We start from the raw sequence: 26,199 nt of genomic DNA, 5'->3' as shown, positions 1-26,199 counted from the left end.
TTATTACTACGCTTTTAAAGACTGATAAAATTATGTAAAATATTTGTAAACCAAATCCATGATTAAAGTGTACGCTTACAACGGTACGCTATTTGCTAATTTGAATACAATATAAAAATATTTTTATAAGAAAAGTTGATGGAAAAAGCTTTTAGTAATCCAAATGAATAACCTAATAATAGAAAATTTATAAAAGCTTTAAAAACAGATCTGATTCTGCATAATATTACATCAGTTAGCAAAGGGAACATCTTAAATATTACGTGCTTTCTATAATACCTAGGTATTTATTAAGTTACTAGCGGCCGCCCGCGACTTCGTACGCGTGAATCCCGTTTTACCCCCTTCATCTATCTTACGCGGTTTAGATTTTTTCATACAAATGTTTTTTCCCGCTAACTCCCGTTTCCGTGGGAATTTTGCAATATCCTGTTGTAACTAAGCTTTAAGTTTAGTAAGGTACCTGCATGCCAAAAGACAATGCCGGAAATTGGCGTCTTTTTTTTTTCGCGCGGCCATCGACCAAACTTTGTTTTTTGATTACAAAATAGTGTAATAAACCAAACTTACTATGACATGTATACCTCTAAACTCAGTCTGAACTGAGTTACGAGCATTAGAAGTTTGATGATTTTCATACTAGATTTGCTTTTTGCGCGCAAAGTTTTGTAAGAAATTGCAACAAAATAGTGACATTGTATGTGTAAACAAACAACACCATCCATTAAAGGCTCCAGACATCAGTATGGAGCAGAATCAGCGCAATAAAAAAATAGCGCAATATTTTGTTGCAATTTCTTACAAAACTTGCGCACAAAAAGCAAATCTAGTATGAAAATCATCAAACTTCTAATGCTCGTAACTCAGTTCAGACTGAGTTTAGAGGTATACATGTCATAGTAAGTTTGGTTTATTACACTATTTTGTAATCAAAAAACAAAACAGACAGACAGACAGACAGACAGACAGAAAAAAAATTTACTGATTGCATTTTTGGCATCAGTATCGAACACTAATCACCCCCTGATAGTTATTTTGAAAATATATTTAATGTACAGAATTGACCTCTCTACAGATTTATTATAAGTATAGATTTTACTTAATTTTATAGAAAGTGATTTCATATTATTTTGAAAATAGGTAGTTTTTGATATTTCACGCAGGCCGCTACCAACCGGGCAACATGGAAAGCATTGGGGGAAACCTATGTTCAGCAGTGGACGAGTGGCTGAGATGATGATGACGATGAACCCCTCGTACTAAGCTAAATATGCTTGTGTTACGAGTGTGTTTACCACAATAGTCCAAGACTTAAGGGACTAAGGGTTAGAATCAGCGTTTTTCGGATCTCGAGTCAGCCGGTCCGTAACTTTCTCAGTCGGTTATTGTCGGTTTTTTTTTATCCACAACGAGGAAGCTGATGGTAAGTGATGATCAGGCCGAAGGTGGAAGCGAGCTACACCTGGAATCGTCAACCACGGAGGAACTGGCTATCTTACCTCTAACTGTCGGAACACAACAATGCTGTTAACATTGTTGTTACGGCGACAGACTTAGGTAAGACTAGCTTGCACCCGCGTGAAATTTAGTTTGTCACAGATCATCATGAATTATAGCCTATATGTTGTTCTGGGTTTTAAACAATAATACGGTAAAGTTTCCTCAAAATCCGTTCAGTAGTTTTTGCGTGAAAGAGTAACAAACATCCAGACATCCAGACATCCAAACTTTCACATTTATAATATTAAGTAGGATGGACTTGGGTAAGACTTAAGTGTTAATTAGCCTAATACTTATATTTGGGTTAGTAGTACCTAGTTTCGCACGAAATTCGTTCGCACGAATGTGCGAAACGTCCCCTTTTAATAATAACATATTTTTAGTAGGCATTTCACCCTCGTGCGAACGAATTTCGTGCGAAACTACTACTAACACTTATTTATGTCTATTGTCGTTTATTGACTAGCCTGATAATTACATTAATTGTCACTCTTATTTCCAGAGCCCGATCACCGATTGGATCCAGCGGGGTGGAGTACCGGAGGCCCGAGAGAAGTGTCTCGTGGGGCGCGGGGGGCGCCAGAATCCACACCCCGATGCTGGAACCTCTCGCCGACAACTCGAATAGGAGGCAGTTCGGCATGGGGGTAGTCGGAAGGTTCTTCCGGTAAGAATTTTTCTTCGTTTTTACTCTGTTTAATAAATTAGTGATCCTCGTCTTTGTGTGTGTGAAAATCGGTCTCAATATTGAGGTTATTTCCATTTTGAGAGCCTTTTCCTACGAAAGTCCAGTTTTGCGGGAACCAGCATAAATATTAGGCTGTTAAAAACGGGATGTCCACGTGGGAAAGAGCCCAAACTCCCCGTACCATGTATGTCATTACTGTCGTGGTGACATACTGGTCAAACAAAGACATTCCGTGGTAAATTGGACGAAAAGATGTCGCGAAGCTTTTGCAACAAAAAAAATATCCTGATAAAAATATTCAAATTTCACCTGATTTTTGTTTTCACTTTATTTTTGAAGTGCGAGTAGAGAATGTGGTGGCAGCTGAATTTTCGAAAAAATTGCAAGTTTTACCGGCATTGAATACGAGTAGTAAACGCGATTTATAGAAATCAGTTTATCGCTAAGCAGAAACAATTTTATTATTCCTGGGTAACAACTTAGCCAGGTGAATAAATGAATATTTAATTGTGGTAATTACACTTATAATTCTAATGAACAGTTAAATGCTTAAGGCAAAGCATGGGAGCTATAACATTTGCTATTTGAGGTCATCGCCTTTAATATTAATTCTTATAAAAGCCGCATTGAATATTATTTTCTTTCTACATACAGTAAATAAGGTCATTTAGTCTCCACTACAGGATCCATACCACTCTTAAATTTAGCAGAGGCAAAAGGAGGATATCCAGTACAGCCTAGTGACTGGAATTCGCTGTCTGCAGCTGTCTTTCCAAAACCTGATTGGTTTTTCACAACACATCTCCTCTTCTATCCACTTTGGTGGAAACCGGGTCTTACTGTAGTTATATGCTCATCACACTAAAGTAACTTTAACCGTAAATCTATTAGGCGGCCAATAAGACCCTTAATCTGTCCCTTAATCCTGTACATCACAGCTTAATATCTCCTAGTTCAAGACACAGATGTGTTAAAGAGAATTAAAGTAATCGGGCGGCGATGTATCACGGTAGGTGAGACAGTGACAGGTCGTTACCAGCTCGTCTGTGCGTACGAGATACAAACGTGCGGCTACGAAATGAGAGACACTGAATGCCACTAAGAACCTATGAGATTAAGTTATTTTATGTTTCCGTGTCTTATGATAGAATGCGAGATGTTTAATGTAAAGGTCATGAAGGTCTATAAAAGGATTAAAGAGTTTTGCTTTTAAAGAAAGTAAGAAAGAACATTAAAATTACCATGGCCTGCGTGGCGTAGATGATGCCAGATTTTAAATGGGCACATGCAGCAAAAAAATTCATTTTTTTTTAAAACCATATTCCTTATTGTGCAAGACTATTACAAGCATATTTTTTTTAAGAAAATGTGAAGATAGTTAAATTAATTTACATAATATCATACGATCATAATAGCTAACGCCTTTAAGAACTAGTTTTACAGAGTAAAGATGTTGAAATTTCAAAATCCGCTTTTTTCATAGCCTCTAACCAAGTCTCGGCCACATTACGCCCGCCCAAGGTCCCCGTTAATGACGGCAAATTCAGCGCTTACGCTTAGCGGCACATTTTTATGTGAACATATTTTTTGCGATCGTATAAAATTATGCCTACATTTTCGGAGTTCCGCTGCTAAAGGCGTCTTTATGGTAGGCAATCTAGAAAACTCGAAACAGATGCTGCAGCTCGAATGGCATCATTAGCGAATTTATGGCATCCAGCTTTATTTTATACTTCATGACCTTCCAAGTTTAGTAGGCACCTAACTATTTCTTCGTTACGTCTCTAATAAGTTTCAGTTCAGGTAGGTAATATGAAATTTAATTTATGGGCACTACTTGAAATAGTATTTTGTGCCTTTTCAACTTACTAAACATTTTCATTTGTCAGTGTTGTGTGGTGTGCCAGAATTATTTAATCTACGTATTTAATGATAAGTTGAAATATTGCAAAATTGGTTGGATGTTTAATACATTGTTCCATTTTAGGTTGTCAGTTGGTTGTCAAATCCGGGCTTCACAACTTTTTCTACCCTTTAACTTCTATTGTTCAGCTAGCTACCTCATTTATCCGTACTGAACCCTTTTAATATTCTTTTGTAGCTTAACTATAGCCACTTTATTACGAAAGCAAGTGAAAATATCCACTATTATTCTTTCAGATACGCTTAGTGCTAGCAACTGTTATTATAACTCGACGCATAAATTAGCCCCAGTACGGGCTAGCTGTAGTGTTGTGCCTCCTCGCTATCGGTATCGGGTATTTTTATGTTATACAAATACAAATATTTTATTTATGCAAACACAAGGTTTACCTACGCATACACCTTCAAATACATTCAATTTCTATTTATTTATATTAACCGGCAGACAGTGGTGACTGAGTTTGTTGCGGCGCTTCTTCTCAGCACTTGCCAAATGTTGGTCTCGAAGCGCTGGTAGGGTAAAAAGATTATGAGACATGTAGAGGCTCCTTAAGAGCAAAATGACGATTTGTAAGAACTATTTATTAGTCTAAACAAATAAAGAAATTTTGACTTTGACTTACAATTGGTAACAATTTATCCGGTAAACATTATATTGCTTTATCTGCGGGTCCCACACTAGGAATAACATGTTAAAGGATAGACTTCTATTAGATAGGATTAGATTTCCTTAAATTGTAATATTTATTATAAATATGAAAGTTAGTGACGTTGGGTAGATGTTTGTTGCTCCTTCTGATTTTGTTGAAGTTTTAAAAATATATTTCATAAACTCATTTGATCCATAGTTGATAGATGTCCCTAGATGTTAGTTCAGTCCGATAAATAAAATTAATGCCATCCTCTGCTCATATTCAGACAATTAATTTTTATACTAAGTAGGAATAATAGACACAATCAATACCCGCTCATTTCAATACACTACATCTCTAGCAGGTAATTTTAATGAATCTCGCTTAATGCGACACTTGCAAAGCAAAAAATAATACAACAAAATGATCCGGTCATATTTCACTGGTACTCGTAATATATCATGGCGTTTACCTCCCATTTAAAAGTTGTTGTAATGGCTTTTAGAATTAATACACCGTGGATGTGACACAGAATAATTTATGACTGCCCGTTATTTACTGATTTCCGAGGGTTGAACTGGCCGGTTGTTAAACACGCACCTTACGATTTTAACCGATTAATAAACACAGGTATAAATAGGAGAGTACAGGGCGAAAGCAGGGCGTGCATATTATGTATGAATCTGTGAAGATACCCTGGATGCATTAGCACTTGATTCAACTTGCGATTTCCGCGGTGCAGTGATAATCTAACTTGAAGAAACTTAAAGAAGAATCATGCTCGCAGTGGAGACTAAATGACCCGATGATGTGATAATTCAATCAATTTAGTCATAAGTCTTATGATAAAGGTTGACTGTTTCATTTTAAATTGTTTTATTAGCATCGCAGAATCACGTTTCAGGTAGGTTGGGCATAAAATTGGGAATTATTACACAAAGTAATTGCAATTTGTTGGAATCAGACCCAGGAATGGTGTTGGAATAGACTCTGACTACGAAGTCAGATAATAAAATTGAACTCTATGTCCTGGCTCTGATAGAGCTAATTTTGTGACTAGTGCAGAATAATATTCGATTTGTTGGCTATTTCAATGCTTTTAGGATAAAAACTACTTATATTTTTTGCCAGACATGGCAATGAATAAGAATGTGTTTCGAGATTTACATGTGAAAGCTACACCCACAGGGTCCACCTAACATGGGTGCGCCTTTATGTGCCTGTTAATCTATTTCAATAGCGCGTACAAAAACATTATTGTAGTAATGCTCTTTCTAAATTGAAATGGAACGTCTATAAGAGATTTACGTTAAAGCTTTGTGATTGGAATAGTTACGATTCGTACAAAGAGAAGCTATTTGCTTTGTTTATTTTTTCCATTATTTTATAAATTACTATTTAGATGCACCACATGTTTGAAGATGAAAGGTTTTTTACTATCTGTATGGATTTCTTATATTAAATCTTGCTAACATGTTCTTTCTTTGTCGAGTATGTTAAGCAAAAGCTAAAAATCTAGTCAGTCTGAACTCGTATCTTAATCTCAACCTCAAATATTTAAAATTTTGCTACTAACTTAAATCGAATAACTTTATTATAATGTATCATTTACCTATTACGCAAGTGTTTTCCCTCTTTTATTAAGCTGTTATAAGGGTTTAGATACTTTATGGTATTATCAGGATTAACAAAGATGAATACGAGTTCTTAATGTTAATTTTCAGACGATCGTTAAGAAAATCAGTGACACACCAAGAAGACGTAGCGCGCCAACTCGACGAGCTGACTGACTACCGGCCTTACTTCACGTGGTGGGTCAGCACGGTGCAGACGTTGGTGCTGCTGCTGTCGCTACTATGTTACGGCTTTGGACCAGTCGGGTTTGGCCGACACACGCATTCCGGACAAGTCTTAGTGAAGAGTTTGAGTTTACAACAGGTGAGAACCCCTAAAGTAGGATATAGGTCGCGTAGCAAGAGTTGAGGCATCACACACAAGCGAATATTTGACGCGCTGACGTCCCGCGGATTCTAGCTGATTTGTGTATTCTGAATTCAAATATTACATCAGTGTGACTACTATGTGTTCGCCTCAACTTTCGTCGTGCGACCCATATAGCTCTTATTATTTTCACGTGGTTGGTCAGCATGTACTCGGAACTGCCGCTAGGTTTTTTAAAGTGATCAGTTTGGCCAGTGACATAAAATGTAAAAGAAAGTACTGAAAAATATTCAAAATGCCGGTCTCAATGTTATTGGACAATTATATTAATGTCTTCATTTCCACTTACTTTTGAAATGGGTCAATGTATTCCTTGCTCGCTTGGGTAGGCATGAAAAAGTTTAAAATAAAAACAAAAACGGCACGCATTTCTGAAGAGTTTTTAGGACAATAACCCCGCAATATTCTTTATATTTTACTTAATCCGGAATGGGAACAATGAATGTGCTTCACGGGAGAAGTAGGTACACAATGAACTGCGACTTTTTGTGGGAAACCCTAAGACATTACGTACGTGGATTTTTCTTTCCGAGACATTGGCAAATGATATGCGCAGTTTTTTACACTCGAATGAGTTATTTTATGTACCATGTTGCGGCTTACAGTTTTAGTGGTTTTTCTTACGGAAATTTTTCTAAACACATTCAGTTTGATGTTATGTATTTGATTTAAATGATTTGAAGAAATCTAAAATTTTATATGTATTTCTTCTAATTATGGCTCCTACTGCTCATCATCTTTCCGACTATAAATACATACATACCTAATTGTTAACTATTACATACTTTCATAATGCTATTTTAAGCTTTATATGGCCCCCATACAGCAATACTCAAAACACTGTTAAATATGTTCTCAACATTACTATAATTACAAATTACGCAGATGACAGTTGTAATTTGTAAGGGCTTCATCAGGGGGCAATTAACTCCCCCAGACTCCCGCGTTCTAAAGCTATTAGTCTAATAAAAAATTACATTTAACACTAAAACGCTGGCCCGCGTCATTTGGGAGGTCATAATGCGCGTCAACGCAAATTCCGTTTCTTTTGTACCTACACAAGTTGCTCTAACAAGGTTAAATGAGGAAAAGCTTTTAGACAAAACATGCCCCCAGATTTAATGTCTGAGAAAGCGCTTAGGAGACAATGCACAATATTTACTTAGCGGATTTATTACGCCTCAAGCCTTTGTTTGTGTGTAAACACGGGAGTTAGCTGCTGGATGTGTTTTGTACGAGTGTATTGTCCTGAGATGTGACGTCATAGAGTTGGATCTAAACTTTTTACTGGCGGGACTCGATAAAAACGTTTTAGGTGTTCAAAATTTCCTTTGAAGAATTGAGTCGCAGCATGATTTTTGGGACTAGATTTTCGTGGTTTTCAGTCTGTTACGGAAATTCTTTATTCCACAGATAAGTGCTTACTCTTATTTATTATTTCCATTTTTATGATGGTAGAATTCCTTCCAAGATTATACGCAGGTACCTAAACATGTTCATATCTTCAAAATATCTACGATCAAGCTCGCTTTTACATCCTATTTATTGAGGAAAACGTATCAATAATAATTATAATGAACGTGTAGACATCACAAAACAGCCGTCTCACCTGCCTTCTAATAACATGATTAATTACAGCGAAGGTTTTTAACGATGTTTCGTAATCAGATATTGAGATCATGAGATCATAAGGAAAATTGTGTTAAAAGCGCCTTACCTTAGAAGGTAAAGTTCCAAAGTTTTTAGGTCAGATATTTTCCTCGACAATTTTTAAACAGAAAAACAGGTGATATCAGGGGAGAGATGTAATAATTCATATTAAAGTTGCCTTGTGGATGATAAGAATTTTAAAATAGCTATCTGTTTCGTAACATTTTTGCAATATAAGTTTATCCTCTTATCTATCTATACTTATAATAAATCAGTGTGCCTACCATGAGTTTACGTTAGGTGTGCTCGCTAGCGACTGCGTAAAAAATGACATTTAAATGTATGACATATTGTGCAGCGCCCCTAGTGGCTACTTTCAAGAAATAAGATCTTCATAGAATTTTTTGACGTATTCGCTAGCGAGCTCACCTAACGTAAACTCATGGTAGGCACACTGTAGAGAGGTCAATTCTGTACATGAAATATATTTTCAAAATATCTATCTACTATCAGGGGGTGATTAGTGATCGATACTGATGCCAAAAATGCAATCAGTGTGCTTACCATGAGTTTACGTTAGGTGTGCTCGCTAGCGACTGCGTAAAAAAATGACATTACTTGTATGACATATTGTTCAGCGCCCCTAGCGGCTACTTTCAAGAAACAAAATCTTCATAGAGATTTTTGACGTACTCGCTAGCGAGCACACTTATCGTAAACTCATGGTAGGTACACAGTAAAATTTTTGTCTTTCTGTCTGTCTGTCTGTATGTTCCTTATAGAAACAAAAACTACTCAACGGATTTTAACGAAACTTGGTACAATTATTCTTCATACTCCTGGGCAGGTTATAGGATACTTAGGAATTCCCACGGGAACGGGAGTTAGCGGGAAAAAACATTTGTATGAAAAATCTAAACCGCTTAATTTAGACGCTTGAATTTTGGCTTGCAAGTACCTTAGTAAACTTAAAGCTTAGTTACAACAGGATATTGCAAAATTCCCACGGGAACGGGAGTTAGCGGGAAAAAACATTTGTATGAAAAATCTAAACCGCTTAAGTTAGACGCTTGAATTTTGGCATGCAGGTACCTTAGTAAACTTAAAGCTTAGTTACAACAGGATATTGCAAATTCCCACGGGAACGGGAGTTAGCGGGAAAAAACATTTGTATGAAAAATCTAAACCGCGTAAGATAGACGCTTGAAATTTGGCATGCAGGTACCTTAGTAAACTTAAAGCATAGTTACAACAGAATATTGCAAAATTCCCACGGGAACGGGAGTTATCGGGAAAAAACATTTGTATGAAAAAATCAGAACCGCGTAAGATAGATGGAGGGGGGGTAAAACGAGATCCACGCGTACGAAGTCGCGGGCGGCCGCTAGTTTCTAATATAAACAAAATGACACAATTTAAAAATATAGTCGACCAAGTTTAAATAAGGCCATTCAAGAAAAGTACACTTGGAATTTTATGTGCCTTTTCTTAATATTTTTTTCCTGTACAATAACTACAAAGAACTTTGATAATTATAACTAAATAAATAAGTAAAGCTAAAGCAAATCCTTGATACTCGTTCATTTTTCATAACAATGCACAGAGTTATTTTTGTGAACAACAAGATTGAAGCAATCTAAAATTTTCCACGGCCCGAAAATAAGTATATTCTAAACTAAACAATGAAGGAACGACGTGCAATAGAACAAACGTACGTACAGATGAAATATAAAGGTGTTTAGCAGATGTAGGTCGGCTTTGTGAGCCGCGTCGCTTTGTCTCCTTTCAGAGTATCTTTGCGTAGGCTCGCCACACGGCGCGTATTTGTCGGACGGGGAAATGACACTCGTATGTCTATGATATTTGAAACTGGGAATACTTTGATGTTTAGGTTTTCACTGAGTTAATGCAGTGAACAGGCTGGTAAAGCCACTTATGAAATCTGTGTCTACACATCGGATTAGACACGGCAATAATTATATCCTGTTGTTTTCAGTGCAACGTTCTTAAAAAGTCAAGTACCTACTTAGTACATAAATATTAATGCATGATAGAGAAAATAAATACCTATTCATAACTTTGTCAGCTTTTTTCAACAAAAATTTCTCGTAGTCACCAAAAGTTCGGCAACTCAATAGCACTCTGGGGAATTTTACTGACGATTCCAGAACACAATCCACATTCATTGCTCTCCTAGAGGATTAAACATTTTTGAATCCCAGTCGATCTTCAAATATGTTTTTAATGTGAATACATTATTAGATGTGGATCATTAGGCTTCGGTTCCATTCCCATGTAGGATACATACAAAATTTATAAAGTCACGTCTTTAATTCAATTAGTTTAGGACGTTGCGGGATTGAGGTCAATGTGATTAAGCTGAAATTATCAAATCTCCACGGGTATTTTAAACTTTCCCATGTAATTGAGTGCGATGGCTGACTTCAGAAGATAGAACTCACAATAGCAAAAATACTCTTATTCAGAGTGAATTAATTGAACAGAAGAAGTGAACCGACTCACTCTGTTTAACCGTACAGTTTTAGTGGCAACTTTAGATACCTCTCATCCAGCTCAAAGTTTTTAATTAATTACCTAATTAATTATTTTTTCCACAGGTGGAGTGGGAAGAGCCAGCGTCATTCTGGCTAGGACCACGCGCCGCAGACCTTATACACTTGGGGGCGAAGTTCGCGCCCTGCATGAGAAGGGACGTTAGGATAGCAAGAGCCATAGCTGCTTCAGCGAGGAGAGAGAGAGACACAGCGTGCTGCATACGAAACGACGACTCGGGGTGCGTGCAGTCTTCGAAGGCTGACTGTTCGGTGAGTTCAATTTTGGGACTATGATATCTTTTAAAAGAAGATAATAAGGATCGAATTCATTAGTTGTTAGGGTTCCGTAGCCAAAATGGCAAAAACGGAACCCTTATAGTTTCGTCATGTCCGTCTGTCCGTCTGTCCGTCTGTCCGTCTGTCCGTCTGTCCGTCTGTCCGTCTGTCCGTCTGTCACAGCCGATTTACTCGGAAACTATAAGTACTACAGTGATGAAATTTGATGGGAATATGTGTTGTATGAACCGCTACAAAATTATGAAACTAAATAGTAAAAAAAAGAATTGGGGGTGGGGCCCCCCATACATGTAACTGAGGGATGAAAATTTTTTTTCGATGTACATACCCGTGTGGGGTATCAATGGAAAGGTCTTTTAAAATGATATAAAGTTTTCTAAAAAACATTTTTCTTAAAGTGAACGGTTTTTGAGATATCAGCTCTCAAAGTCGTAAAAAGTATGTCCCCCCCCCTCTATTTTTATAACTACGGGGTATAAAATTCTAAAAAAAATAGAGGTGATGCATGCTAATTAACTCTTTCAACGATTTTTGGTTTGATCAAAGTATCTCTTATAGTTTTTGAGATAGGTTGATTTAACTGTAATTTTGGTTAAGTTATTGTGCTTACACTGAAAACGATGGCTGAACCTTATAAGATAGATCAAAAAATATACTACAGTATTGTACACCTTTTAAAATCCGCGATGATATAAAATCTTTATAATGTAGGTACTTTTTACGAGAAATATTAGCTTATTCAAGCAATACGCCATTAATCCTTATCCAGTAATGTACCTTAAATACATTGTGCATTTGATAAAGTTTAATATTACAAATGTGATTGTTGAGTAATAATAGGTTAAACATATCCATCGAACCAATATTTTTAAAACGCGTTAATCCTATAGATTATTATTACATCGATTCAAGAAGATCGGTCGCTCGCTGCGCTGCAGCGCGTGAGTTGCGGGGCGTGGTCTCGCGCGGGAGCGGGGATAAGATAGCTAACCGCGTCGACCCGAACGGGCAGACACGTGAGGGCAGACGTCGTTGTCACTTGTGCGCGCTAAGAGAATTTCATCGTTCCCATTTACTTCTTTCGCAAGTCGAATTTGGCGTTGAGACTTTTTAATATTGAATTGTACCTATTATAAAAAATAAGTAAGTAGGTATACTGGTTTAATAGGTGCTATTAAACCGGTCACGTACTAATAAATCCCCCAATAATATAAATTCCTTTGTTTTTGGTGCAAATTTTAGTGTTTCGTAGCAGGTTTTTAAAATTTCTAAAGCTTATTGTATATCATCTAACAATGGATACTTTAGATAATACGTTTTCCTACATTCTGAATTATAATAACTATATCGAAGATGATGTGGTTCGCGCATTTTTTTTTTATGAATCAGATAAAAAAACAGGAAATTCTGACAGTGAAGATTGAAAGATCTAAACCCCACTCAGACAAAATATTCAGGTGATTTACCAAGCATGCCATGTATAGCCCAGTTATACCGTACTATAAACTAATTTTTACTGGTTAAAAATCTAAAGCAACAAAGAGAGTAAACATGTGAATCCATGGCTAAAAGGATAAACTTGCATGATGTATTTTTTGTTTCGCTCAGTTACAAAAAAAAAAAACATTATAAATAATTTATGTCCATTCTAATTAATAGTACAATAGATGTTAAATTAAAAATTCGTCTGCCATAGTGATCGATGGCCTTGAAATGATTGGGGAACAAAGTTCAACATTAGTAAGAACTCGTTGTTGCTATGTCGCAACAAAGGCAAATAACCTTAATTATGCCAGTGTCCTGATAAACGAGGATAACTTATTTTATTCCACTGATGTATCTTTTTATTCTCATGGCCAAAGCTTGTTTACCAATAATAATATGTTAATTGTTATCCTTATTTTTATTGAATAAGGATAACAAAAAAGCGATGTGTTATCACTAGTAATGAAAAAACATCGTAGAGATTCTAACTTTTTATGCCAATATTATTAAACTCGAACTTGCCGTGTGGTTCCGGCAATAAGACCAAACCTTTTCTCGTTCTCTCTTCTCTTTCCGTGGAAGTCTTAAAATGGGACTGATGGTCAAATAAGCAAGCTTCCCAACCGGCCTTGCATAGCCAACGTGGGGAGTATAGGAACCAAAGCGTCTGGTAAATTAGAGAGGGTCGTCCTCCTTTAAATAATACTGATGATGATTATTATTAAACTTAATATTATATTTTTGCGCATGCTTTCAATCAGATACGAGGATTAATACCTAAGGTAAGGTTACATTATTAATTAATTAAGGTTTAACAATAATATGACCAAAGTAGATCGAGTTTTTAAGGCAGATCTAAATTGTAGACCATGTAGGTATATTAAATTCCAAAATAGTAATAGCGTTTTCTTACCAACATGAAGTAGATAATTTAAATTGGTGAATATTATATTGTTGTTATTCCCAAATAAATAAATAAAATAAAAAAATAAAATTATGTTCACATGAGATTTTACTGTTCCAGAATACAATATCAACGTGGAAAAAGTGGTCTTCAGGGGAATCCGGCCCTGGTGGTCGGATATCAGGATCGGTTTGTGGATTAGACCCCAAGTAAGTTGCCGTACCTACCTGCCTATATTTTAAACAATCTATCTAACAATTTTAACGCAAAAGTATGTGAGGATGAATGGATTCCACATTCACGAAAAAACTATTCGATTTACGATTACCTATGATAAGAATTGAAATCTACAATGACAAAGTCACGGGCATAGGCCAATAGTTTATTTAATTTGTTTTGTTGACATGAATTGTAATGATTGTGAACTGTTTGGGTACCAAACAAACTATTTTCTAAAAGGCAATCTGTTCTAGCTTATGGTTGTCACTTGGAATTTCCATAAATTATGTACAGTGATTTATCACCCTTTTAAATTGTAGAGAGCACTTGTAAAAATCCTGTTGCGTAATTTATTACTCGTCTAATAGATTCTGAAAATATTGCCATTACCAAGCTGTGGCTTTAAATTAGATTCAAATTACATCAGACAAATAGATAAATGAGCACGATATAAAGTTATTAAAACTATCTAAGAATTAAAAGTCTTTATTCAGCAAAATATGGTAGACAAAGCAAGAGTAAACATTAAAAAAATATATGTTGAGATCTAAATTCATTACGTATAAAAATTGACTTCTTCATCGTCATTCTTGTATTCAATTTCGGCTTATTCATGTATCTCACTATTATCCTTTTTTACTATTTAACTGACTACTGCTAACTACCAGCTATTACACCCTCGTAGATTTTGTCTGAACCACGAAACCAAACTCTTTCATAAACTTTCTTCTTCTCTTCTTCAGATTTTGCGAAGCACCCCGCTCGATAGCGCCGCACGAGTGGCCGGACGACATCACAAAATGGCCGATCTGCCGCAAGTCTGTGCTGGACGGCTCCGCGGCCGCGGGACGGGCCGGCCACGCCGCCGAGCACATGGCCTGCGAGGTCATCGGCCACCCGTGCTGCATAGGGGTCCACGGGCAGTGTGTCATCACCACGAGGGAACACTGCGACTTCGTGAAGGGGTACTTTCATGAAGAAGCGTCGCTGTGTTCACAGGTTCGTATATTACAGAGATTCCATTTCAAGTCTGTATAGCTATGTTTGTTACGAAGCATTCTGCGGAGTCAATGGTCACTCGTGCTGCATAGGGGTCCATGGGCAGTGTGTCATCACCACGCGGGAACAGTTCAACTTCGTGAAGGGGTACTTTCATGAAGAAGCGTCGCTGTGCTCACAGGTTCGTTTATAGACATGCCATCTCAAGTCTGTTTAGCTATGTTTATTCCGAAGCATTTAAACGTATCGCCGAGCACATTTCCGGCGAGATCATCGGCCACCCGTGCTGCATAGGGGTCCACGGGCAGTGTGACATCACCACGCGGGAACACTGCAACTTCGTGAAGGGGTACTTTCATGAAGAAACGTCGCTGTGTTCACAGGTTCGTATTTTTACGGTCATCTCAGGAAGTTTGTTTAGCTATGTTGGAGTGCGTATGTGAAGCACCAAGTCGTATTTATCGCCGAGCACATTACCTGCGAGGTCATCGGCCACCCATGCTGCAAAAGGGTCCACGGGTAGAGTGAAATCACCACGCGGGAACACTGTAACTTCGTGAAGGGGTACTTTCATGAAGAAGCGTCGCATAGCGTTCATTATGTTGAGTGGTTTTGAGCTAGGAATGATTGTTGCAGCAGTATGTCTTGACATGAGCTACGGATGAGACATTACTGGAGCGAATATACCTGTAAAATATGATGCCATATCCAATAGTGCTATGCGTACTTATTTCTGTACCAAAATTTTAAACCTAACTCTCCTAAATCAAGATTTATCATGAGGAGACATTAACATCACAATAGTTTTGTGTGTAAAGGGTTGTGCCTCTATCAGAATCTACACCGATCTCAATCTTTTCCTTTCCAGGTTTCATGCCTTGATGACGTCTGCGGCATGCTGCCCTTCATGCGAAGACGTCGACCAGACCAGCTGTACCGTGCGTGGACTTCGTTGTTCGTGCACGCTGGTCTCTTACACCTGGCGGCCACGCTAGCCTTGCAGTGGCTGTTCATGAGAGACCTGGAGAAAATGGCCGGACCAGTCAGAATAGCAATAGTTTACTTAGGTAGCGGGGTGGCGGGGAACATGGCGTCTGCCATCTTTGAGCCTTATAGGGCAGAGGTGAGGACACTTTTTACTATTATAGATTGTTTGCCAAATACTTATGAATCTTAAGAGTGTCAGTGAACAGCTAAAGAGTAGAACACTTTGATATTTACAAGTGATGTTGTTTTGGTACAAATGCTATAACATACATCGTTTTCTTTTTCCAGGTGGGGCCAGCGGGCTCACACTTCGGTCTTCTAGCGTGTCTAATAGTGGAAGTAATCGGCGCGTGGCCACTTCTAAAGCATCCTAGGCGAGCACTCCTGAGGCTTATCGGGATCGCGATCGCCCTGTTCCTACTGGGCCTCCTTCCATGGATAGACAATTTCGCGCACGTATTCGGGTTCGTCTTCGGATTCCTACTGTCATACGCGTTGCTCCCGTTCATTACTTTCGGCCCGTACGACAGGAGGAGGAAGATCGTGCTAGTGTGGGTGTGTATGATATCGGCAGCGGGTATGCTGTGTGCGTTGGTGGCGTTGTTTTACGCGGCTCCAGCGTACGAGTGTGCGGCGTGCGCGTATTTTACGTGTTTGCCGCTGGCTCCGGATATGTGTGCGTCCCAGGATGTGAGAGTGCGGCAGCTGGACGGGGTATGACGGCGCGCGGCCCGGGCGCACCCGCCGCCGCAGCCGCCCCCCGCCCCGCGTCACCCGCGCCCCGACCACGACCGTCTACTCTCCGTGATAGTCCTACTATCGAATGTGGAACAGATCGTCTTTTGTCATCCACAGTCCCCAGTCGCAGCCGCCCGATCGTGGCCTCATTGCACGATACGTGTCAAAAAACAATCAATTTCGTAAGTGGAACGTCAGATCGTTTTTTGTTATCTACAGTCTCCAGCAGCTACCGCCAAAGTGCGGTTGCCTTGAACGATACATGTCAAGAAACAATAAATTTTGAACGTGGAACATTATTACATCGTCTTTTGTCAATCGTAGTTACAAGTTTAGACGCCGTTTAAACGCGGCTTAGTCCAGTCAATGAATGCCTTAACGACGGTGTAGAGAGAAATCCGTGGAACACAATTTCTGACCTCGGGACTTTATTTAGCCTAGTTAGGAGGTGAACATAGCAAAAGTCCCCGCCCTTAGCCCTTGAGCCGGCGGGGAGAGGGGGGTTTAAAGGTACCACTTTTCGGTTTTTCGCTTAATCCTCGGAAACTATGCGTCCTAGTGACATGACTACTATGAACCAAAAAAAGCTTATTCAGTTTGCTACAGGTGAGACCGTCAAGTTTTTCTATATCTTGTATAGTTTTTGCGGCATCTGCTTTAGAAGGTCTGTAAAATTGGAAATTTTATTGTTGTCTTACATGTTCCTTTCAGGAGAAAATCGACTAAATCAACATTGAGCAAACACTATAGACATGCGGGAGCATGTTAAGCCTAGTTCCATGAAGGGGACTGCACCGTGCGTATATTAAGACGAACCAATTAGACCCACTTTTGACTCCTCATCATTCAAAAACTACTGTGCATTAACACTTCAAATTTGGCTCATGTATTGAGACTTGCAAGATGTACATCAGCTTCAAATTTCATAAATATACCTCAAACGGTTATTTAGGTATTGACGTTCAAAAATCGATATTTAGAGCACTACTATCTATCTATCACATGTGAAATGTTAAAATTTACTGGTTTTTTATTTGTTCCTTTGTATTTACATAACTACCTTTCTGGATGCCAAATTTGAACCTTCGAGGTCATCTGGAAGTGGTTAGAATTTGGTCTATAGGTCAGACATGTAGATTTTTGGACGTCAATATCTAAAGAACCGTTTGAGGCATATTTATGAAATTTGAAACTGATGTATATCTTGCAAGTCTCAACACATGAGCCAAATTTGAAGTGTTAATGCACAGTAGTTTTTGAGTGATGAGGAGTCAAAAGTGGCTCAAAGTGATTCGTCTAAATATACGCACGGTGTAGTCCCCTCGCTGGAACTAGGCTTAACATGCTCCCGCATGTCTAGAATGATTGCTCAATGTTGATTTAGTCGATTTTCTCCTGATGGGAACATGTAAGACAAAAATAAAATTTCCAATATTACAGACCTTCTAGAGCAGATGCCGCGAAAACTATACAATTTATAGAAAAACTTGTCAATCTCATCTGTAGGAAATTGAATATGCTTTTTTTGGTTCAAAGTAGTCATGTCACTAGGACGCATAGTTTCCGAGGATTAAGCGAAAAACCGAAAAGTGGCACCTTTAAACCCCCCTCTCCCCGCCGGCTCAAGGGCTAAGGGCGGGGACTTTTGCTATGTTCACCTCCTAACTAGTCTAAATAAAGTCCTGAAGTCAGAAATTGTGTTCTACAGTTTTCCATCTATAATGCTTTATTGACTGGACTAGCTACTTTGCATGATAAATGTTAAATTTTTCAAATAGCGTTGGGATTCAGAGCTAATCGTCTTTTGTCATACTAAATCTTATTTTATTCATTTATTCACACGAATAGTCTATTGTTTTCAGTATTTTTTGTATAATGTATTGTACCAAATAATATAATTAACTAATGCTTAAATTCGGTTTTTCGTTTTTACCGCTATTGTGTCAAATTGGCTACACATTCAATTTCATTTCAAATTTATTTTGTCAGCACGAAAATCTAGTAATCTACATAGTTCTAAACTCAATAAAAATACATTTTTGTTACGTATTGAATTAAGTTAATGACAATATTTGAACAATTTGATAGTTATCATCATCGAAATACTTACTTCTACTATCAATGACAAAGAATCGATTCAAAATAATATGACAAAACTTACATTTCAACATAAAAACTGAAACCTGTACTCAAGCAGTAATTGAGATAAAATAATTTTTTGTTTATGAGCACTTTACAATATTATTTTAGATAATACCGCCCATTTTTAATATACTTATCTTACACACACATGTATATGTCACCGGAAAATAACAAGACTCGTAAGTTGATCAATTTTCTAGGAAGTTGATCAACTCTCGGAAAATAACAAACGGCTGATGAAATGTACTATTTAACGCATCGAATTCTAGCTAATTGGTCAACTTACGGTACCTAGCCGTAATTTAATAATTAACTATATTGCTACAAGTAAAATCATCCACAAATGGGCCAATCGTTGCCCAGTGTACTATTTGACGGTACACTATTATCCGTCACTTAATACACTTTTCTCTGATTGGTCGACAGACACTTAGATTATGTTGTTTTAATATTTACATTTTAGAGATAGGGATATTAAAGTTCGTCTATGCTATATAGTTAAATAAATGAAAAATGTTTAAAAAAAATATTGGAGCTCAAAGTTTTATTATTGTAAGTTATATTAATAATAAGTAAGTTTGTTTATTTCTACCACTACAGACTCCATTTCACTCATCATAAATAAAATGACGCGTTACCTATAATGAGAATTATTACCACACAAAACAACAATAATTATTATTGCTAATTTTACTACTGTAAATAAAGAAAATAGATAGATTTGTTTACGTTTAAACCGGTAATAGCGGCGGCCGGGTGGCGGGGAGCGGTATAAAAGCACGAGAGTCTTTTAACCAATCAACGTGCACCTTGCCTTTGTCGGATGATTTAACGGCAAGACGCCGTAAATTAATCAACTTACTAAAATACATACGTTAAATAGTACATTTCAAATGCCGTTTATTATTTTCCGAGAGTTGATCAACTACCTAGAAAATTGATCAACTTACGAGTCTTGTTATTTTCCGGTGACATATACATTATAATTATGTGTGTTCAATTAATTCGATACATTCATAACCGAGCGCTTAAAATCGTTGCAATTGATGACTTACGTGAGAAGTGTGTGTACATTCAAGTATAAAAGTGCTTATACACAAAACCGTCTTAACATTTACCCAAAAAAATGTGCTAAATTGAATAAAAATTCGGGTAAAAAAACAAAAAAAAAATACGGACGCGATTATTAGGAAATGTAAATACTTTGTAAATTATAACATTACGTACTTATACGGTCTTTAAGTGAGTTGTATTTATGTGTGACTACATTTCTGTATGCGTGCATTTACGGGACACCCTCTACATCAGAATGCGATGCATTATAAATATTATACATCATGTATAATCAGAACTGAATAGTTCCAATCGGATTTATACTTATGTTTAAATAGAAAAATCAATTGATTAAGTAAGTGTTAAGTTGAAAATCTAAGTACGTAATTTATTTTTATTATTTTATGAAAGTTTTTATGTAGTAGATTTTTTTTTTACAAAAAGGCATGGAAATTGTAAAATGTATATTTGTGCATTGTGATATAAAGCGTGTTTCTAAAATGGTGTCAAAATATACATAATTTAGTATATTACTAAATAATGTAAATAGCATGTTAAAATATTTGATATTTTCATCTATTATGTTCACCGCATAATATAACGAATTCAGTCTTATCTCTAAGTATCACGTTAATGAAATTTTGATTTCGTCAATTTATATAGTCATATGACGAAGTCTGCGTAGATTTATATACAGTCGTGGTCAACTAATTAGGGACGTTATATGACTAAAACACAAGACCGTCTCTCCAGTCCCAAAAAAAAATCTTCACGAGGCTTTGTAGCTTGTGCCTATTAATAACAAGTAATTTGGCTAGTATTCTAAATATTTAAAGGCCAGAAAAGAAACTAGCTAGTTGCGATCAATATTTTTAAAATAAATAAATCATTGTCACCTACACATTTATTGACCTAGGGATGGACAACTAATTAGGGACACGTAACACTTTCACTGTAAATGTAAATAAATTGGAAATTATTTAAGCGTTTATTACATAAAAAGTTTTCATTAATAAATATAGAATACAAAACAAAATCATCAAACGTATTTTTATAACCAATATGGTTGGTTTTGTTGGTTATAACCATTTGACATCGGCGCGGCATGGATGCAATCAAATCATTACAGGTTTCTAAAGAAATATTATTCCAAATACCATTAAATGCCACGAAATGCTGATTTTTAGTGCCAGTACGTTGAGCTGCAACTTTTTCCTTCGTTTCATACCATAAGCTCTATAGGGCTTAAGTCTGAGTTGTTTTCGGGCCAATCTAGTACCGTCACTGACTGTTGCGCTAGGAACGATTAAACAGAGTACGCGGTATGTTTTGGGTCGTTATCGTGTTGAAATGTTCATGAGACTGGTAAGACTTCTTCAGCATACGATAGCATCGTTTTCTCCAATATTTATTTGTATTGGAATTGCTCAAGTTTAACTTCAGTTCTTTTTATAGGTTACACTCTATGTCCAGAAAAACAGTCCCAGATTTTTATTTTGCCGCCTGTATGTTTCACCTGCTTCTTCGTTTACTTTGGTATCATTTCGGACTTTACAGGTCGTCGCACGTATTGTCTGTCATCGGATGAAATAAGATTTATCTTGATTTCATCAGAAAACAGCACATTTATCCATTGAGCAAAAGCCTAATGTCCATACTTTCTTGCAAACGCCAATCTTGCTTCTTTGTGTTCCATCTTCAGTAGTGGAACTTTTCGAGGAACTCTTCCTACAAGCTTTGCCTCCACCAGTCGCCTTCCGACGGTCCTCGCAGATACTCCAGCAGTCGGTTCTGGTCCAAAAATCTCGCTCTTGATCAGAACGAAACCCTTAAAGGGGTCTCTCTTTGCGAGAGTGACCATTCTGCGATCCATCTTGTGGGGTTGTTTTTATTGGCCTCTTCCTTCTAGGCATACTTTCTGTGGTTTCATGATTTTGAAATAAGCCACTGCATCGTAGATTCATGTTTTTGGAACATTTCAGATGATCTGCAATTTACCGGTATGGCCATCCACACTGATAAAGATTGATTATAACTTAGCGCATTGTTGCTTTTCTTTCAGCCCATTACCTTTAATAATTTTATGAGTTTTTAACTCGCAAGATAAGAATATCGCTTTTCAAATTGACGCCGAAATTACAAATGAACAGAATAAAAGTTATTACTTTTTATTTTTTTAATTTGGAAGGAAAAACTTAACCGTCCCTAATTAGGTGGCCAGACCGTCCGTACCATAATTACCGATTCATGTGATTTGATTAAGATTTTTATTAAGTTAGTAAGTTTTTTTGTTGTTATTGTATTCTGTTAAATAGAGTACTTGATAGTCAATATGTTTACAAAGTAACAGCCAGTAATATTGAATGAAGCTCACAATAATAGGATATGAACACTTAGTATTGCTTAGTATTCTATCTGTCCCTAATTAGTTGACCACGACTGTATATTATTTATTATAATATGCTAGTACTATTTATTATTCGTTTATACAGAGTGTAAGGAACAGGTGAGCAAAAAGTTTGACGGTGCTCTTTTACCATTTTGTTAAGTTGAAAATCATTGGTTTTTTTCACGTTTTTTATACTTTGTTTTACATGCAAGCTTTCAAGAGGAGAGCGTATCTTTACCTTAAAGGCCGGCAACGCACCTGTAACGCCCCTGGGTCTGCGGGTGTCTATGGGCGACGGTAATCACTTACCATCAGGTGATCCGTATGCTCGTTTGCCTCCTATCACATAAAAAAAAATGCATTTTAAGTTTTGCAGTATAACGTTTTAACTCATCAAACACTAAATTATGGCAGCAATAAATAAGTGAAGACTCGTAACTGAGTGTAAGTGAGTAGTGAAAACATTTCTCTAGTTTTGGGGAAAATGATCTTAGGTTACTGTTTGCGGTTTTGTCAACCTGTTCCTCACACTATGTATAAAGACATATTTATTTTACGACAGAGGCAGTTAAGGACTTGCGTCGTCTCACTCAGTTAGCAATGATTTAATACGAATTTATAATTAATTAATTAGTCATCTCATATAAGCATTTTGTTCTTACGTGTACATAATGTTATTTTTAAAAGAGAAGTGATGATGAACGTAACAATGATTGTAATTATTCAGTTATTTTGTTAAGATGGTAATCGAAGGAAACATGTATCTACCTAAAATTTTATACCCAGGCACAAACCATTGTAGATATACACTTCTGTAAGTAGTCGTAACGACAAAGTATCGACAAGCGAAACGTTTGATACCTTCATTGTCGCACATTTATTTTTATAAGATATATTAGGTGTCGAATGTCACCGGCTGTTGACGCAGATGTCAGTTTTGTGGCCAGATGGATTAGTCAGCAGCGAGGTAAAATCACTTTTGTTCTGAAACTGAAAAATATTAATGTTAGGTACTATTATTTAAAAAAGGGCTCACATGATTTGCTTTATATGTATGAGCTGCCACATAGGCCACTGCACCAGTCTGATAAAGTTGGCTAAACAATTAAAAAGTGTATTAAGAAACTTAATGAGCCCTAAATCATTTGGAGAGATCATTTTGGGTGCAAATGTAGGTACTTGCACTTAGGAGTATATGGCTGGTTTCAATCAAAATATTCAGGTGATAACATTGGCAGAAGGTGGTAGAGCTGGAAGTGTGTGAAAAAGATAAGAATCTTTCAAATGTGTATAAAAAGATATAAAGGCAATATCATTTCAGAGCCAAAGAGTCTTTCAATTGGTAAATTTATTTGTAATTTCAAACTGAAGCAATAAATAAATAATTATTAAATAACTATCATTATTATGAAAGAGATTTTATCTGCCACTGACTTTAGGGAATCGTTTTGTTATTCGTTGAAGCAATACCAAAGGATTCGTATTAGAACCTGCTCATCTAAAGATTACACTGCCTGTTAGCTATATGTTGTACTACGATGTAATAACGTATTGTTTTCGTGAGTCATGTCTCGTGACTGGTTTACAGTGATTGAAAAAAGGTAAATCAAAATAAGTAGGTACAAAGTACAAATCGACTGCAGTATCGCCAATCTTATGAACTCGATCTGTGTGCCTACCATGAGTTTACGTTAGGTGTGCTCGCTAGCGACTGCGTAAAAAAATGTCATTTAAATGTATGACATATTGTGCAGCGCCCCTAGCGGCTACTTTCAAGAAATACAATCTTCATAGAATATTTTGGACGTATTCGCTAGCGAGCTCACCTAACGTAAACTCATGGTAGGCACACAGATCGAATTGACGTTTGAAATGTGACGTTTGACAGTTGTATCAAAATGTACAAATTTTCTTGCGACTATCAAATCAAACGAAAACTTGACAAAACAAAAGGGTGCTGATTTTTCTTGCGTCAATTTTTTAATCACAAGTCCACCTAGTGGGGATGAAATCACTGGCTGGATGCCGATAGTCTAATTCACTGAAGTGATACATAGAAAAATTAATTTGATCTTAATGAATTGTATTGGAATTATAAGGACCACTGACTCTTTTCCAGGTGTTTAGAGTTTTCATTTAAAGTTGCCCTTTATCATAACTGTGTTTGTTATTGAAATCACCGTGTTTAAAGTTAAATGTTCTTGTTTTTTAATAGCCAAGTTATAGTTCCAACTTTTTATTAGAGTCCTGTTTTATCACAATAAATTTATTTTAGGTTCAAAACCAAAGTGATAATTACGTTGCATCAGTAACAAATCACTTACGAGACTTGACTTTAAGATGCAGGTTCGAAGCTGACCGCAGACCGCAGAACCACTGATGTATTTCCGGTATGCGGTGGGCTTCAAACCCGAATATTTAGTTATCTAATCTAGTGATATTATGCTCAGTTGTACCATGCTATAGTATCATTAAGTTGAATCGACAACGTATGAGTAAAGTTAACTGCGGACTTTATTTTTATCATCGTTTAAGGTGACTTTAATACGCATTTACAACAACTTTCTCCAAAAACCATTCACAATGTTTATGTTTGTATGAAATAGGGAATTTATTTAAGATTTTGATGTTAAACCACGAGTAAGTTGTTGTTTTAGCCTGAGAACGCCTTAACACGACGTACATCTGCTAATAAGTGGCATAATAATATACCATACCATGCGATTCAGTTAGTTATTTCATTCTATTGTCAGCAAAATTCGTGGTTAACTTTACTGAGACAAAAATTGGGCAATCGTTTTCTCGAAGGACAGTTACTTAAAATAATTGGTTACATTGTTACGTGGTTAATTTTGTTAAAAATACCTTTTTTAAAAATACTTTTATGAAATCTACTAGCTAGCACCTCAATATGCGCAGTGGTTAGCGGAATCTTTTTGAAACATTTAGCTTGATGCGTAGCACACTCTTGTCCTACTATACAGGGTGTTACTTTGCATTCTTGCCATATTTACAGAGGTTACTATATTACTGATACTGAACAATAATCCGTAAAAAAATAATGCCCGAAAAAAATTTTTTTTAATCTTGAGTATTTTATTTTATCGACAATCTGTTAAACACATCACTAATTATCGTAACGCATGCACATCACTTGTTGGCGATGGCGATGGAGACTTTTTTACTTTTTATTGTATTTTTAAATATCTATTGCAATCTATTGTCTTTAAAATGTCTTTTTGACACTTGTAAAAAACTGAGAAATCCATCAAACACAAATCACGTTATAAATAATACAAAAATGACTGAAGTGTATTCAAACAACGAATAATTTAATCAAAATGGTGCTTGGAGTGTCTGCAAGACGTCTTAGACGAAATACTTGATGACGTACCCTTAGCGTTACACCAAATGCTCTACAATGTCTACTACCAGCAGGATGGTGCTCCCCCACAATAAGGACGTCAAGTGCGCGAATAATACGTTTGGTGAACAGTGGATTGGACGAGGGGTCCAGTAGCTTGGCCACCACGATCCTCGGACCTGACACCAATGGATTTTTGGAGTGACTTGAAACGACTGGTATGCGCAGAAAAGATAAACAGTGTAAACGTGTTACATGAAAGGATTGTTTTAGTGAAACTGTGATACAAAACGTTTATGTGTTGCGAAAACTAAAGCGAAAAACCTACGCTTCGCCGTGCTAGACTGTGCCTTCATCAGAACGGAGGACACTTTGAACATTTGCTTCGCAGTACGTAAACTTTGTAAGTAGGAACTTATGAATAAATAATTAATCGTGAATAAAGTGATTTCATTTCATACTTAATTTGTTAATTTGTAAAAATAGGGTACAATGTTGTAAATTAATTGAAACCCTAATAATTATTACGTATTTTTGACGGTCCTAAGCCCGTAAAGTAGAAAGGAAAATCTGAAATCAACTGAAGAGTATTTTAAAATAATTATTATGACTGGATAAAAAGGCTGGTACCCAAAGCCATAAAATTAAGAACTAGGCCACGCCCACTAGGTTT

General features: G+C 36.8%; 1 protein-coding gene across 1 annotated transcript in view; it reads left to right on the top strand.

The window, feature by feature from the left end:
- rho-5 (rhomboid-5) overlaps positions 1 to 16,926 on the top strand; it is a 163,439-nt gene extending 146,513 nt beyond the window's left edge. The window contains exons 5-11 of the mRNA XM_028302582.1: positions 2,003 to 2,167; positions 6,468 to 6,681; positions 11,013 to 11,219; positions 13,756 to 13,844; positions 14,598 to 14,853; positions 15,722 to 15,976; positions 16,129 to 16,926. Coding sequence (XP_028158383.1) covers positions 2,003 to 2,167; positions 6,468 to 6,681; positions 11,013 to 11,219; positions 13,756 to 13,844; positions 14,598 to 14,853; positions 15,722 to 15,976; positions 16,129 to 16,560 — 1,618 coding nt within the window. The 3' untranslated portion in view covers positions 16,561 to 16,926. The remainder of the gene's footprint in view (positions 1 to 2,002; positions 2,168 to 6,467; positions 6,682 to 11,012; positions 11,220 to 13,755; positions 13,845 to 14,597; positions 14,854 to 15,721; positions 15,977 to 16,128) is intronic.
- Positions 16,927 to 26,199: the final 9,273 nt, after the last annotated feature.

The sequence above is a fragment of the Ostrinia furnacalis genome, unplaced genomic scaffold (genome assembly GCF_004193835.3).
Source record: "Ostrinia furnacalis isolate ACB-3 unplaced genomic scaffold, ASM419383v2 OfSCF1132, whole genome shotgun sequence".
NCBI classification, from domain to species: domain Eukaryota; kingdom Metazoa; phylum Arthropoda; class Insecta; order Lepidoptera; family Crambidae; genus Ostrinia; species Ostrinia furnacalis.
The sequence above is the reverse complement of the archived record's forward strand: the minus strand, read 5'-3'. Positions and strand labels throughout refer to the sequence as shown.